Source organism: Neltuma alba, unplaced genomic scaffold (assembly GCF_004799145.2).
Source record: "Neltuma alba isolate B1F8T4 unplaced genomic scaffold, ASM479914v2 tig00011430_pilon, whole genome shotgun sequence".
Lineage (NCBI taxonomy): Eukaryota > Viridiplantae > Streptophyta > Magnoliopsida > Fabales > Fabaceae > Neltuma > Neltuma alba.
Window position 1 is genome coordinate 70,064 of NW_021636113.1, and position 16,159 is coordinate 86,222.

The following is a 16,159-nucleotide window of genomic DNA, read 5'->3' on the forward strand; positions in this document are numbered from 1 at the left end:
CTTAATTAGCAAAGATATTTTAGAAATAACAACACTTATTTATTATAAATAACCAACTTAACTTGCTTCCTTAATCTCCTCAAATAAGTCAATTGGGTCTTATAATTAGGACCGGAGGAGTATTTTGTATAACAGAATCACCAAACATGTTAAATATTAGTAAGAATATTTTTAAAAAAGTACTATCTCCGGTTCTAATTATAAGAGTCAGTTGACTAATTTGAAGAGATTAAGGAAGTAAGTTGAGTTAGTTATTTGTCTTAAATAGATATTGTCTTTCTCAAAATATCCTTACTAATCAAATGTATTGACTAGAACTATCATTATTAAAATAACTACTTTGGAAAAAAAAATATAAATATGAGAGACAAAGTGGATTGGGGTCTTATATTTAGGACCAAAATAAAAGTCAAACGGGATCTTATATTAAAGATCGAAAGTAGTAATATTTATTTATTATAAATAACTACTACCTCCGGTCCTAATTATAAGACCTAGTTGACTAATTTGAGGAAATTAAGGAAGTAAGTTAAGTTAGTTATTTGTAATAAATAAGTGTTGTCATTCCTAAAATATCCTTGCTAATTAAGTGTATTGGCTAGAACTATCATTATTAGAAGGACTATCTTGGAAAAAAATACATAAATATGAGAGACAAAATAGATTGGGGTCTTATAATTAGAATCAAACTAAAAGTCAAACGGGTTCTTATATTAAGGACCGGAGGTAGTATAAACTAATTATCGTAATGGAGTTAAATTAGCGACCTGTAAATTTCGTGGGAACAGTGGTGCTCCAAAGAGCAGCAGGGAAGCGAAACATCGTCGACGTGGAATTCCCGACCCTAATCCGGCGATGTCATTATCCCTTTCAGTTGTTTCGACAATCAGCATTCGCTATGGTTTTCCGTCTCGGAAATTAACTGCTTCTCCAGTTCGCTCGCTCTCTTCTCAAGCTCAACCATCACTCAGGTCTCCACTATTTGCTGAGCCTTTCCAGTTTTCCTTCATTCTTTTTCAGTGGCTTCCCATTCATCGTAAGTACTGTTCTCATTCATTCAGGTGCGCTGTACTTGGAGCTGGATTTGCGGGACTCGCTGTAGTTTGGCATTTGTTGAAAGTACTCTTCCTTTTCTCTCTGAATTTAGTTTACCGAACACCCCCCCCCAAAAAAAAAAAAGGTTTCGCAGCTTCTAACCTTCAATTTGAAGTAACTTTCCACGTCTATAACTGCCTTGAGATCAATGAGTGCATGGCTTTGCTTATCGTGAGTTTGTGGTAACTAGCACAACTAGTATCTGAGGGTGCAAAAGCACAACGGTGCTTGCATTTGGGAGCAAGAGGCTTGTCAAAAACTTTAGTTTAGTAAATGAACGAGTTCATCATTTAATACAGAAGTTAAACTTGCAAATTAAGCCTAAGAATCTCAATACTCCGCTCGACTAATTAGTCCTAAGAGATTGGATCTGAAACATTTTAAATTTCTTTGTTTATCTCCTGTGAAATTATTTTTTGCAGAATAGTCCTAAGAGGTTGGATCTGAAAATTGATTTGTACGATGAAGTGGGCGTTGGGGGTGGTGCTTCGGGGATTGCTGGAGGTCTCCTTCACCCTTATTCCCCAAAAGGTTCCTGTTATATTATTGAAACATATCCTAATCTGTACACAATGGATTGTTTTCCTTTAATATGTCTTCCATGTTGCTTACACTTTCGAATTTATTAACGGGTCACTGCAGTCAAGCTTCTTTGGGAGGGTGCTCAGTGTTGGAATGAGAGTATTAATCTTTTGAGAATTGCTGAAGCCAATTCCAGAGAATGCAAAGTTGGAGAATCTTCGGAAAATGTGGAAACTTTTGTTGGCCACAAAAGGTTTTCCCCTCACCTTCAATAAATTGAACTGAATCAACTGAACCCTCCTTAGCTACATTTTCCCCAAACTTGAACATCCCTCTATGCTATTTGCCTGTCGGAGGCTTTTTCTGACTTTTTATTCCTCTAATGATACTTTTTTTTCCCTTAATCATCTGGTAACATTCACTAATGATGCTTTTGTTATGGCTGGTTATCAGCAAAACTTTTGAAGGTTCTGTGATCCATACTACCTGTTAGAAAAAGGAAAGACAATGAAACCTGTTTTGTGGGGCATGATCACAAATAATTAAAACATACATAAAAGATTGTAAATTTGCATCTATTTTGTCCTGCATCAATTCCCTTTTTTGTGAATTTTCTTGCCATATGCAGTGGTAGACAGATTTCGCATCTTGAACTGTCAATTTTTTTAATATAAATTTGCCAAAGTTTAATGGAGGATTCAGTGTGTTTTGAATCTCTAATTCTTGATTGTTGATTGAAGTCTTTGCTGTGCTTTCCTTTTCTGATGAAATCAGCTGACTTCAGGGGCATCCTAAGACCAGCAGTGGACATGAAGAATTTGACCAAACTGAATGATGTAATCCCTCTGGTCCAATAAATTCTGGAATCTTCATTATTGGACGTTGATTCCTAAGTGATAATTTGCTTTTTTATGTGGTTAGAATGTCCGGACTTGCCTTCCTAGTTGCAGAATAGAAACTCTTAACACAGGAGAGGTGCAAAATCTTGTGCCTGGTTTATGTCTACCCATGGGCACAGCTTTCTTTATGCCTGAAGCTTTTAATATACATTGCCAACACTACCTTCAGGTCTATATAAGCAATTCAACAAAAGTTTCAATTTGTTAAATGTCCTTTTGTCTTATATGAAGAAAATTCATTTTTGTAACACATTTATTTTAAATATTGCTATTAGGCACTCTTCTGGGCATGCGAAAATCTAGCGAAAGAATCTCCTACTTCTGGTTCTGGACATAAACAGCTCAGTTTTCACAAAAGATCTGTCTGTGGACTACTTGAGTTCGAAGGTAATGGCCTGTCAGTATATTCTTGTGTGTTGCTCAGGTCAAAACTTTTCCATATGAAGAGTCCCTTAAAATTATTAAGCTTCTCATCCGCAGCTCTATTAGTCTAGATTTTACTTTTATTTGTTTGAAATACTTAGTATTTTGGCTTTAAAAAATATTGTTCATAAATTTTTGGTTATTGGGATTGAAAGATAGTGGGATGCCTGAATGGAAACTGCAAATTGGGTCTGAGTCCAACGAATTGGGCTTCATGCTTCTGTATTCTGATATGGGCCTAATTCACAGATAAATTAGTGGTGTCATTATAGAGAGCCCAATAGGTTTGTACCTGTTTAAAAGTAGATCCTCCCCCTTTGAAGATAACGTAGGTCCGCTTATGATTATAACACACAGGAAGCTCGAATTTGAAATTTCATGTTTCCATTGCTCAAATGTGCAACCTAATTCCATTTTATGCTTCAGGGGAGTATGATGCAGTCATCATATGCCTAGGTGCCAAAGTTAACATGCTACCTGAAATTTCTGGTAGGCTTCCTTTGAGAACAAGTAGAGGCGTTATTTTGCACATGGAGCTTCCTGAAGATAAAGGGTAAAAATCTGCCTTTCATTTAAGCTCAATCGAAATGCATTTTATGTTGAGCTTTGCGCACATTACAATTCTTGATTCTCTATTTTTCAATCACAATTCAAATTTCATAAGATATGCAAGTTGCGTCTTGCATATCACAAACATATATGAACAATGTTCATGTTTGGTAAATACTTGAGGATGCTTATAACTCCTTCCTGTATAAAATATATAATTGAGTTATTTTCTGGCTTTTTCTAACAGAGAAGGGTATCCAGACCTCGGCCCTTCAATATTGTCAGATGCATGGATTGCCGTTCAGGGGCCTCGGAGTCTACTTGTGGGATCGACGTGGGAGTGGAAATCCCAAAATTCATCCCCAAATGTTGCAGCTGATGAAGCTTCAAAAGCTCTTGGAGAGCTTCTGCCAAAGGCATCTGCTATATATCCTGGAATAAAGGATTGGGTTTACAGTGGAGCAAGAGCTGGTCTGCGAGCAATGCCTCCCCTAACTTCCCTTGGATCACTGCCACTTTTGGGCTGTATTAATGATTTAATAGGCAAAAATCAAAGTTGCAAGTATTGGTTATTTGGAGGGTTAGGCTCCAGGGGATTGTTATACCATGGTTGGCTAGGGAACATAATGGCTCAGGCTGTCCTTTCGTGTAATGAACAAATAATTCCACCTGAATTGGTTTCTTGGAAGAACAGTAAGCTTTAATCCATTACTATTACTTTAACAAAAGTTATGTCATGTCTCGTGAATTTTAGGTCTCTGGCTTCTGAGCATTCAACGGCTATTCGGTTGATCCAGTAATGAGTACAATAGCAAATGGCTTTTTGTTTTGAAAAAAAAAAATTTGGTGACAAGCAAATGCCTTTTAGTGCTTGGGATCTTTAGTGCTTTTGGTGAGAATTTAATTATTCTTCCCCCACCAAATGCTCATTACGAAACATTAAAATAAGCTGGAAAAAGCATTGAAGGGAAGTTGAAGCATAAAGCTATAAAACATGAGCTCCCGCGAATTTTCCATTGGACCACTTATCTAGTTTTGAGTATTGATTCCTAGGCATTGATCCAGATTCCAGATCCAAGGCCTTCATTAGCATTTACTCAAGCATATATATGAACAATTGACTCATTGGACTGTATACAAAATATTAAAATATTACATTCTAAAATCTAGTTTGTAGTGCAAAACTAATATCCACTTATACATAAATGATTATCATAATCATTATAATAAAAATCATTATGATTGTGTCTCCAAGAATTACATTAATAATGATTTTGATAGTAATGACAAGATTGATGTCAATTACTTTAGTAATTATCATCATCATAATCACTATCATCATGATTACGCATATAAGGAACAAATTGCCTCATTCACATAACACAAAGACTCGTACAAGGAACCACAGTCTAAAAGCCTAAAACGAGCATTCCGTTTAATTGTATACAAACATTGGTGCATAATTACCGGACTCTTTTAGGATGAAGTCCACATATAAACCTGTCCCCCACTAGTAGCTCCCGCAAGAGTCCCAATCTCAAAAGGGTGAGCATCAAACCTGCACGGAATGGCCGACATGTGTGGGCTCTGCAGAGTCATGATAATTTTCTTGTGAACAGGGGAGATAACGTCAACTCCTCTTTTCATATTGCCAACGAAGATATAGGAATCATCCCAACCCCATATTCCTCTGCTTCCACAAAAGAGAAGCTCATAAATATCAATTCCCATTTTCACCATATGTATAGATAAATGATATTCTGCTGATCATGTAAGTCCCTTTAAACATTTGGAGACTCAGTTCATTCTGATTGGAAGTTAGGCATGTAATTGAACAAAAGCAAAACAAATCGGCCTTTGAAACTTCTCCAGAAACCATACCTGAAGGTAGAAAGCCATCTGCCAGTCTGATTGAAGTGGAATAAAGTCGATGCATTCTCAAAGTTAGCTCCATCATATATGCCAATTGTATCGTCCAGGCTGCATTGAGAGGAAAGAGTATTTGAAGATAAAAAAGGCCAATGAAAATAGGCAAATCCAAGTCAAATGCAAGTATCCATTTACTACCGCATTAACTGAATGCTTGAATACTGCAGAAGGAAAAAAATGCAGATATGCAAAATTGACTGAAGGAGATTCTCCTTATTGCTTGCCATGCTTATTTTGAAAAGTTTGTTGGAAATAAAATATACTGATAGTTATAAAAGTAGAACCTGAGAGCATGCAAAAATTAAGAAAGTGAACGATGGTATATCACAGAGCACTCGGGTAAGCATACACTTAAGCTATGTCTTGTAAACTTACAAAATTGAAAATACTAATTACCCAAAGAGGAGCAAGTTCCATACCTTGTAGTTGCCAAAGAACGCCCAGAAGGGGAGAAGTAAGCAGAATGCACAGCCCTTCGGTGAGTAAATGTCCTCAGGGCACTCGGCTTAGACTTCTTATTATATCTCAAATCCCAGGTGCAGGCAGTTCCGTCGGAAGAACTAGTTGCCATAATGTGAAAGTTTTCTGGGTTGAAATCTATAGTATTAATCCTACTATCATGCAAAACCCATTGGGATGTACATTTCCCTGTTCTACTGTCCCAAATGGTCAAACCTCCAGGACCTTTGCCAAAGTATAGGCAGTTTGCATCGTTGTTTGGCTGTGACAGGGAGTACAAACTTTCATCACTTTTAAAGACGAGGTCAAAGATCTCTTTTTCAGCATCCATCAGGCGAACCAATCCATCATAGCAACTTGTGTAGATCTGCATTGACCGTAATGTCAAAACATTTAATTTGACAAAATAAGTGGCAAATAAATAAATTCAAACCGATTGAATTCCAAGAATATGAACAAATGCAAACCGGAAAAATATGTTGGAGAGGTAAATGTAGGAATTGTCTTTCAACCGAATTCAATTACAAGCTGAGGAAACAGATACTTCAGCGCAGTATTGGTCAATATTACATGCATACTCGTGTGAGAATGCATAAAGTATTAAACTAGCTATCCTTATCAATCGGTTCGTATGCTTCAGAAAATCTGCCTCTCAGATATCTCTAGTAAATTTAGCAGCTTAACAGTTAACACCCATCTTCCCAGGAAAGGAGATAAAAAGGGGGGGGGGGGGGGAAAACCTCATTTAACAACTGGGGTCAAAAGATGAATATAAGACCAGAAAAAAATTACTACTCTATTCTTCGAAATCCATATTGGTGAACAGCAATTGTTCCGATACCGCATTAACGCATACCTTGGACAAGCAATGTCTTTGAACCAAGATCCCAGAAATGGCAGCTGGATGGGGGTGGTACAAATGAACTTCATTTCCTTCATTACCGCCCGAATCACAATCCCAGAATCCAAGATTTCCAAATTTATCACCTGCCACGACCATTTTCACACTGCTTGAAGGAAAAAACCGTGCAGCAGTTATCCTTACCGGAACAATCCTTGCTATGTTCTCGGAATCCAAAGTCAGCGATTCCAACTTCACCGAACCTCCGACCTTGTATTCCTCATTTTTACTTTCTAAATCACAAGAAGTCCCAACGCTTCTTTCTTTAAAATCATCCCCATCTGCGCAGCTATCAATTTCTTCTCCATTCAGACGACGAGATTGAGCTTCCTTCTTAGCCAAACCCAAAACTGCTTCAACGAAGGAGCCGTCAAATTCATCCCCTTCGTAAGCATCTCTCATGGAAAGAGGACCCAGCACTTTTGCTGGTGATTTCTCAGTAACACTGACTGAATCCAAAGCGACGTCCTTTAAACCCTCCGAATCGGGTGGCATACCTCTGGTTCGCAAGGACCGTCGGATCACCACTGGGGTTTCCGTTTTAGGCTTCTTTTCAGATTTCACAGTGTAAGATTTGGAAGCACCCCTATTTTCAAGAAATGATGACACAAAACAAAAAAATCAGAGAATAGAAAGAAGCAATAACTAAAAACAGTGAGGCAGATAGGGAAGACCTTGAGCGCTTCGCTGCGGCGGATACCTCGGAGGCTTTGGAATGAATCTTAAGGGCAGCCAACATTTCATCATTGCGGCGAATATTCTCAAGTCTCTTCCGTTCGTAGTCAGTCAGATTCTGAGATGCCATAAGAATCGACGAAGTGCGGACTGCGGAGAGAAAGGGCGCGACACAGAGGCGAGACAATTGAGATATTTCAAAATATTTAATATTAAACCGGGGCACTTTGGGCTTATATAGCGTGAGATGCGCGGGAACTGAGACTGGCGGGAACGGAGGCTTATGAGGAGCCTACGTGGCTTCATTTTAACCAATCAATCTGATTTTTTGTTTTTTTTAAATCTAGATATAGTGATTTTTTTTTTCAATAAAAAAGCTACCATGATATTAGACACTATAACGTTTAAAAAAATTTTGGACTTCCATGTTCAAGTAAAATGCAACCTTGTCAAGTAAAATTTTGGACTTCCATGTTCAAGTAAAATGCAAACTTGTCAATTTCTTTAGAATTTACTTAATTTTTTTTCTTTCTTTTCCTTCCTAATCCTTATTTGACAACAGTGATAATAACAAAAATGACCACATAATCATAATAATAAAAATCATTATGATTGTGTCTGCAAGAATTACTATCTCCGGTAATAATCATGGGGCTAAAAAATATATATTTTAACCATAAAATATAAAACATCAATCTACTTTGTTTTTAAATTTATAGTTTTTTGCCGAGTAATTCCAGTATAAAAAAAAATCTTAAATTGCATTAAATTTTCATTAAAATATAATAACTTTCTAGTTTTACTCTTATTTAATATATACACTTTTCACCAAAAAAAAATTATCTACATTGTAATAAATAAAGAGCAAAATAGGATATTCATGCAAAAAATTTAATAAAATAACTTATAAATAGAATCAAGAAAAACCTTCTTTCTCTACCTTATAAACAGAACCAGAGAAGTATATGATTAAATATAATAGTTTAGAAAAACCAAATCATACTCATTACATAAATACATCCAAACAAAAGGATGCAACATAGAGACAAGACTATTGACAGATTTCAAAATCTTAAATTCGTTTTAATATAGCCACCCTCTTAATTCTCACTTTAATTCTCTTTATTATTTTAATATATTTATCTGGACTAGTGTTTATAACTGATAAAAAAAATGAATGTTAATATTACAATTAACAATTAATGAGTTACAACTTAGTATTACAAAGATGGCGTCACCTTCATCGTGCTGTCAAATAATAATACTTGAAAAACTCAAGAAGGGAATGCACATTGTCATATATAGCTTTGTGCTCCTCTAAATCTCAAATCAATACTCCTTTAGCTTTTTCACAAATAAAGTTGCAAATATGGTGTAAAAATCCATCTTCATTTTCATTCCTTGAACATTTGCTCACACTGTGTAGTGCTGCTGAATGTTGTCAATGTCAAGACCCTTCAACCTAACCACGGATTCAACATGTCCCTTGAGCGTATGCAGCTCCCTTAACCTGCAAAAGTTGGTAACAAAATTTGTCCGTGTCTTAGATTCCGTATGAGATTTTATTGAAACTATAATTTGTGTTACTCTTTCATATCATATATTCCCTCCGATCTTAAAGATAAAAGTTAGTTAAGTATTTACTTTGATTCCAAATATAATATCTAAATCCATTTTGTTTTAGAAATTAATGATTTTTTCCAAATCAATCTTATTGTTTACATATACTAAAAGGATTTTCATCAATGAGAATAGTTTCTAGTACTAATGATTAAAAAGGGTATTTTAGGAAAACCAAAACACATTAGTTACAAATACCTGGCAATCTCAGCTCGCTTTTTGGCCTGGTCAGCCAGATCAGATAGCTCATGGTGGTTGTTTTTGGAAGTAGTTGGAGTATCAAGACCATGAAGTGAACGTTGAGCCATTGCCCATTGAGCTTCCCTGTCTCCCTTACCATAATCCTTCTTTGTTGTGAAAGCAGTCTGCATTTATACACACAAGAACTATATGAAAAGATAACAATATAATATACACCTCTTGTGCATAACAATGTTATGAAACAGATTTAGACCTTGTTTTGGATCACGGTGTCCCAGGCTTTGTTAGTTAATGCAAGACGGATTATGAACTTGAGAAGATCGAGAGGGATGTAAGTGATAACACTGTAGATCCAGATTACTCCCGCCCATCTCCAACCAATACCTTGGATTTTGGCAAATTCCCAGTTAGCATACGCAGCAATGAGAGTGGCCACCTACATTTAACACATGGCAAGTCAAAAACTGGAAGTTTTAAAGTAAAATATGTTTCCATTAGTAATAATAAGTGTGTAGAAGTGAAAAATATACCAGTTGTGCAGCAAAGAAGGCTCCAACAAGCATTACTCCAGGGCGTTCTAGGATTGACCAGCCCCTTGATCTTGTCACAAAGATGAGTGCTTGACTGATTATGCTCACTTGAAGGTAAAGTGCTGAGTTAAGATGTTCTTCACTATCAGTGATATGCTTGACACCAAAAGTATCCTGAAAAAGAGGTGAAGCAAACAAAGAATTAGAATTTCATGTTAAAATTATATATTAGATGGCTTGTTTTGCTAAGGAATTTACTCACAGTGAAAAATGTGGTGTCATGAACAAGGTAGAAAAAGACAACAGTCATGATGGCCATGTAAGCTCCAAGAACAATACCAGTGGCAAAGATTTCTTTGAGCTTCCATGAATCCGGTAAAGGGGATGGTTTTACCCTATCCTTTGAGATAGTCATAATGGTTCCATCATTCAAGATGGCAATAATCAAGACCATGAAAGGAGAAAAGTCAAACTTCCAGATCAAAGCAACAAGCATGAATCCGAGCACAATACGGATTGTGATAGAAACAGCATAGATTGTGTAGTTCTTCATCCTCTGGAAGATGGCCCTGCTTGTTAAAACAGCACTTACAATTACACTAAGTCCTGGCTCTGTCAAAACAATGTCTGAGGCACCCCTGGCAGCATCTGTGGCATCAGCCACTGCAATACCAATGTCTGCCTTCTTAAGCGCAGGCGCATCATTAACACCATCACCGGTCATTCCACAAATGTGATTTCTGTCTTGCAACCTCTTGACAATTTCATACTTGTGCTCTGTAAACAATCCCACCATGATCAAAAGGTTGCGTTAGTCTAAGTTGGCTCAAACAAAGTGAATTGAAGGTTGGACTCCAAGTACATTTGGCCTAAATATTAATTTAAAGATTAAGTAAGCCAAGAATTCACATGGATTGATTTAGCCTACAAATACTTTTATGCCTATTCTGCATGAGTATTTCCTCACCTGGAAAAACTCCAGCAAATCCATCAGCATTCTCAATGAGTTCATCCAATGGTATAGATGCAATGGATGGGTCCTTGCTCTCACCAAGAAGTGAAGAAGATGGATACATGTTAGTTCCCATTCCAAGCCTACGCCCAGTTTCCTTTCCAATCGCAAGTTGATCACCAGTAATCATCTTAACATTAACACCAAGCTCAAGAGCACGACGGATAGTTTCTGCACTATCATGCCTTGGAGGATCAAAGAGAGGCAATAAGCCCAAGAACTCCCATGGATCTCCTGCACTTTCTTTGGTCTTTTCTGGAACAGACTGCCAACAAAGTAAAACCCAAAAAAACACTACGCTTGTTAGAGAAATTTCTTAATATACACTGTAAAAATAAATTTCTAATATATGCTATGAAACCCTTTATTCACCTGGCGAGCAACAGCCAAGGAACGAAGACCACGATCAGCAAATTGGTCAATCACAGCGTGGGCCTTTTTCTTAGCCTCTCCCTTAAGGTTACAAAGTTCAATAATCTGATATATATGAAAAGGTACTAAGATATCAGTAAATGATAATGATTTATTGTAACTGTAATGCTCCACTAACACATAGAGGAAGATCCCATACTTGCTCTGGGGCACCCTTGCTACTTCTATGCCAATTACCATTGCCATCAATGTAAGTAATGGCAGTACGCTTGTCCACAGGATTGAAAGGCAAGAAATGCACTTCAGTGATTCCTGCTCTTGCCTAGAATGTCACAACATAGCCCCATCAAGGAGTTAAGCCAATATGCTTGCACAAGAGTAAATGGTTTACAATATGATGCCCAAGTTTTAATCACTATATATACCTCTTTAGGGTCACCCAACATTCCTACAATTGATGCATCTATAGCATCTTGATTTTCAACCCTAGAAGCTCTGGCAGCGTGCAAGACAAGAGTATACTTATCCATCCCAACAGGGAAAACCTATATCAAAATCCTCAAGTTAGCTCATTTGAGTTTCAGGACAAACATATTTATCTATGCTGGATCTTTTACATTAAACACTGACCTCAATCAAGGCCTTGTCAACAGTAAGCTTGTTGAGAGTAAGAGTTCCAGTCTTATCACTACAGAGAACATCCATGCCTGCCATTTCTTCAATTGCAGTCATTCTCTTAGTGATGGCGCCTTGTTGGGAAAGGCGGTGAGACCCGATAGCCATAGTCACAGATAAGACAGTAGGCATGGCAATTGGGATACCTCCAATAAGAAGCACCAATAGATTGTCAATACCATCTCTGTATGACCTCTCTTGTATAGGGTACATCACAACTATCTCAATCATCATGCCCAAAGCAATTGAGCATATGCAAAAGTTACCAATGGCTGTCAACACCTAATAATTAAAAGCCAGTCACATACCCAACAAGTCCTAGTAGGAGCTTAATCAACTTGTTAGACAAAATTAAGGGAGAAACTAAGATAAAGATATACCTTCTGGAAGTGGCCAACATTGTTGGTACTATCTACAAGATGTGCGGCCTTACCAAAGAAAGTATGGACACCAGTGGCAATCACAATAGCCTCAATTTCACCTTGCTTGCAAGTAGAACCAGAATATACCTCATCCCCAGGATTCTTGGTCACAGGCAAAGACTCACCGGTAAGAGCAGACTGGTCAATCTTAAGGGGATCGCCTTCCAAGAGACGAACATCAGCTGGTACAATATCTCCTAATTTAATGCTAATAAGATCTCCAGGTACCAAAATTGCTGCTTCTTGCTCACCCCATTTTCCGTCCCTCAACACCTTTAAAAAATCCAACACCTTCTTTTTAGCTGGTGAACATGAAACTGAATTTCGGACCTGAAATAGTGAAATTTAAGTTACCTTGGCTTTGGGTGCAAGGCCAGCCATTAAAGCGGCCGCTGCATTTCCTGCATTGTTCTCTTCAATGAAACTAATGGTAGAGTTTATTATAAGCAACACTACAATACCAGTGAAGTCTTGCCAATCCGGAGGCTTGCCCTGTATTGTTTGAAACATTTTGTTTAATAAAGACAAATAAAAGGAACATAGGACATTACAGAGATATGTAATATACATATACGTACCCCTCCATTGGCCAATACAATAGCCATAACAGCAGCACACTCCATAACCCATGAAAGTGGGTTCCACATAAACCCCAAGAATTTGAGGACCTTGGACTCTTTTTTCTCTTCTAGTTTGTTAGGGCCAAATATCTGGATCCTTTTCCCTCCTTCTTCTGAAGACAAACCTTCCTTTGAACATTTTAGCTGCTGAAATACTTCCTCAATCGGTATCTTTTCCTGCACAATTCAACACAACATTATTAGCATTACAGTTACATATAAATATAAATATATATATATATATATGAATGGGTTTTTCTTCCTTGTGCTTACAAGATCCACATTCTCCTTCTTGAGATCTTCAAAAGAAAAGTTATCAGCCATGTTAATCTTGTCCCAAAAGAAATGATCAATCTCTCCTTCTTTCTAAAAACTCTACCATAAGCCCTGGTAGAGGTAGAAAGAAAAAGAGAAGGAAATGATATGGGTGCCCAATGAAGGTGACAGCAAATTTATTCCGAGAGTTCCTTTGCATTTATATGAAATGCTGGGAAGAGACATTATAGGCAAACGACTGATTCTCCGTAGATTGCTGTACCTTTTTTTCCGGCTATTATTCTTTGTTAATTCAGCTTCCTCTCTGCCATTTAGTTTTTCTCTGTCTAGTTCTATATGTGCCAATAAAAGAAAGCAGATTTTTGAGCCATTGATTTTCTTCTGTGATTTATCATCGTAACGTCTATGAGTAACAACTCATTCGAAAAGAAAGAAAAGAAGTTAAAGAAGGGAGTCAAGATGTTGGATGCTCTTTCTTACATTGACGTGGAATATGGATATTTTAAAATTAATGTATAATACTTTCTGATTCTAAATATAAAACATATTTTATAGTGTAAATTACATTACAAAATGAGTCTTATGTTCAGGATTGAAGGAGTAAGTGCGTGATTTTTTTATTTTTTGTGGTTGTGATGTTATAGCTTCGATCCTTATCACATTAGTCAATTAAATATTTGAATTTTTGCCAAGGTTGATTGTAGTTGTTTTTTATTTATTCAGGTGATTAATATTTTAAAGTGTAGAAGGAGGGATGAATTTCTCAACTTCTTTATCTATGTTTTTAGGATCAACAAACACTTCTGGCAATATCTCTTTTTTTCATTATTTTTATGAAAATTATTATAAGACTCCTAAAAGAAAATTAAATGCTAAATGCGAAAGATAATGTCGATCCATTCTCATTTCTTTGATGGGACTGGTTTGTCCGTCCTAAAAAATTGTCCTTCATTTAGACCGAGGGAAAATGTTCATTAACTTGTTGCGCCATTGTGTTTCTTATTTCCCAATAAAATATAGATATGATTTTATTGGTATTTAATTATTTTTAATCAAATTGGAGATTAGAATTTTATCTTTTTTCATTATACTTATATACTATCTTCAGTCATTAATATAAGAATTAATTAAATTAAATTAGTTATTTATAATAAATATATTATTTTTCCTATAATACCCTTAAGCATGAGTATTAACTAGAATTATTATTTAATAGAACATTTAATATGTACAACTATTACAAAAATTATTTTTAAAAAATAAATAAAAACAAGAAACAAAATGAATTATAGTTTTATAACCGGAGATAGCATTTAAAATGTAAGTCAAACATTCAATTGAAATATAAAAAAATAATTAGATACCTATAAAATCAATTATCAAGTAGTTCAAATCTTTTTGTATTAAAAAAATGATAAAATTTAGATCAAGTGACTTATGTTGTTGATTGGGTCAAGTTTCAGGATTAATTTATAAATACATATACATATTTTAACGACTAACAAGAGCAAAATAACAAGCATCCATATAAAAATTTACAACTTCTAATTTATATTATAAGAATTAATGCAAATGTTTACAAGTGTTTCGTGGATGAATTTACCAATACACATAACAACTAACAATATCACAATAATAAATATGATTAAAAAATTTGACATAATATAATATAATTATATATATATATATGAACAACTTTGACATAAGCATTGTCCTGAAAGAACTTTCCAACTTTATTACTCCATTAGTGTGACTTCCAAAACTAGTTTGGTATTTAAGAAAAAATAATTTGTTGATATAAATATATATTACTATTACGTAACCATTCATTACTAATTACGTCAACTCAAAATCAAACTGTTTTTAAAATAATACATATAATATTTTAAATACTTACAAATATGTAAAAGTAACTAATATAAATGGGAAAATCACAAATAAAGACTATAAAATATGAAAAATTACACATAGGGACCCAATACAATATTACTAAGGGTTTTAATAATAATATTATAGATTTTGACAATTTTTGTAAATGGATTCTTATCCATAATTTTTTAAATTCCACAGTCTTTATTTATGATTTCCCCAATATAAATTGCACATGAGCAATTGCCAAACATCATAGGTCATAATTGAAAATAGGAAAAATTAATCTTTTGATCCCTATAATTTTTACTCATTTGTAACTCAATCTTTATATTATGATTGGATACAACTCAATCCTTATAGTTTTGACTTGATTATAACTCAGTTTTTAAAATTTGACTCGTTACAACTCGATCCCTATATTTTTAACAATTTTATAATTTAGTCCCTCTTTTTATTAGATATATACTTTCATTTTTCAAAAAAAAACAAAATAAAATTATGAAATAGATTAAACCACAAGAATTGAAGTGCTTTAAGAATTGAGTTACAATTGAATTAAAATTATAAAGACTGAATTAGACTAAATAGGTGTTTGGATAGAAACCAAACTATAGTTTCAAAAATGCTTTTACGGTTTACGAAATAAATATGTAAAGGAATTGCTTCGTTTGGCAGAAAAGTGCTTCTGAAATCATGATTTGGAGGTTGCCAAACACCTTCTAAGTCAAAGTATAAAGACTAAGTTACAAATCATTTTTCAAAAAAACAAAAACAAAATTATAAAATGGATAAAATTACAAGAATTGAGTTGCTTTAGTGATTGATTTACAACTAAATCAAAACTGCAAAGATTGAATTAGACCAAGTTAAAGTATAGAAACTAAGTTACAAAGATGTCAAAACTATAAGAACCAAAACATTAATTTTCCGTCAAAAATATCAAAAACTTAAATATTAGAAGAAGAAAAAAGGGCTAATTCATTGCCTATTTATTATCAGATCATCAGTCAGTTGCTATGCTTAAATGCTACCTCCATCTTGTGCTACTTGTAATTCTCAAATTTAAATGGTACAACAAATAATAAAATTATTTGATTGTAGTCACGA

At 35.1% G+C, this 16,159-nt stretch overlaps 3 protein-coding genes across 4 annotated transcripts; 1 reads left to right on the top strand and 2 right to left on the bottom strand.

The window, feature by feature from the left end:
- The first annotated feature begins 800 nt into the window (after positions 1-800).
- LOC114713545 (uncharacterized) lies at positions 801-4,216 on the top strand. Of its 2 annotated transcripts, XM_028898219.1 has the most exons (9): positions 801-971; positions 1,062-1,119; positions 1,518-1,626; positions 1,738-1,870; positions 2,402-2,453; positions 2,539-2,685; positions 2,792-2,903; positions 3,366-3,492; positions 3,736-4,216. In XM_028898219.1, exons 1-9 carry the CDS (start codon positions 856-858, stop codon positions 4,190-4,192), a joined length of 1,311 nt encoding a protein of 436 aa, XP_028754052.1. In that variant the 5' UTR covers positions 801-855; the 3' UTR covers positions 4,193-4,216. The 2 variants fall into 2 exon arrangements, with proteins under 2 accessions (XP_028754052.1, XP_028754053.1); XM_028898220.1 differs by lacking the exon at positions 801-971 and having other exon boundaries at positions 1,071-1,119; positions 1,523-1,626; positions 2,392-2,453.
- Positions 4,217-4,662: 446 nt separating this feature from the next.
- On the bottom strand, positions 4,663-7,633 carry LOC114713539 (WD repeat-containing protein 76). Its single transcript, XM_028898213.1, has 5 exons — positions 7,452-7,633; positions 6,733-7,363; positions 5,837-6,243; positions 5,370-5,468; positions 4,663-5,178 (listed from the first exon to the last, which is right to left on the bottom strand). The coding sequence occupies exons 1-5, from the start codon at positions 7,580-7,582 to the stop codon at positions 4,965-4,967; spliced, it is 1,482 nt and encodes a 493-aa protein (XP_028754046.1). The 5' UTR covers positions 7,583-7,633; the 3' UTR covers positions 4,663-4,964.
- A 1,225-nt stretch (positions 7,634-8,858) lies between these two features.
- LOC114713526 (ATPase 8, plasma membrane-type) lies at positions 8,859-13,228 on the bottom strand. The gene is made up of 14 exons (XM_028898200.1): positions 13,178-13,228; positions 12,863-13,081; positions 12,639-12,776; positions 12,243-12,557; positions 11,818-12,144; positions 11,613-11,732; positions 11,387-11,509; positions 11,188-11,292; positions 10,771-11,080; positions 10,066-10,580; positions 9,804-9,977; positions 9,527-9,709; positions 9,271-9,437; positions 8,859-8,962 (listed from the first exon to the last, which is right to left on the bottom strand). The coding sequence occupies exons 1-14, from the start codon at positions 13,226-13,228 to the stop codon at positions 8,866-8,868; spliced, it is 2,844 nt and encodes a 947-aa protein (XP_028754033.1). The 3' UTR covers positions 8,859-8,865.
- Between the last annotated feature and the right edge of the window lie 2,931 nt (positions 13,229-16,159).

What these genes read in the sequence shown, in the direction of transcription:
- LOC114713545 (XM_028898219.1), top strand. Translation starts at nt 856, where the DNA reads ATGTCATTATCCCTTTCAGTTGTTTCGACAATCAGCATTCGCTATGGT. An exon ending in TGGACTACTTGAGTTCGAAG is followed by an intron (nt 2,904 to 3,365) that starts GTAATGGCCTGT and finishes TTTATGCTTCAG; the next exon opens with GGGAGTATGATGCAGTCATC. An exon ending in GAGCTTCCTGAAGATAAAGG is followed by an intron (nt 3,493 to 3,735) that starts GTAAAAATCTGC and finishes TTTTTCTAACAG; the next exon opens with AGAAGGGTATCCAGACCTCG.
- LOC114713539 (XM_028898213.1), bottom strand. Translation starts at nt 7,582, where the DNA reads ATGGCATCTCAGAATCTGACTGACTACGAACGGAAGAGACTTGAGAAT. An exon ending in CGTTCTTTGGCAACTACAAG is followed by an intron (nt 5,469 to 5,836) that starts GTATGGAACTTG and finishes CTCTCAATGCAG; the next exon opens with CCTGGACGATACAATTGGCA. An exon ending in AGATGGCTTTCTACCTTCAG is followed by an intron (nt 5,179 to 5,369) that starts GTATGGTTTCTG and finishes TTGTGGAAGCAG; the next exon opens with AGGAATATGGGGTTGGGATG.
- LOC114713526 (XM_028898200.1), bottom strand. Translation starts at nt 13,228, where the DNA reads ATGGCTGATAACTTTTCTTTTGAAGATCTCAAGAAGGAGAATGTGGAT. An exon ending in AGAAGGAGAATGTGGATCTT is followed by an intron (nt 13,082 to 13,177) that starts GTAAGCACAAGG and finishes TGAATTGTGCAG; the next exon opens with GAAAAGATACCGATTGAGGA. An exon ending in AAGCGAGCTGAGATTGCCAG is followed by an intron (nt 8,963 to 9,270) that starts GTATTTGTAACT and finishes CAACTTTTGCAG; the next exon opens with GTTAAGGGAGCTGCATACGC.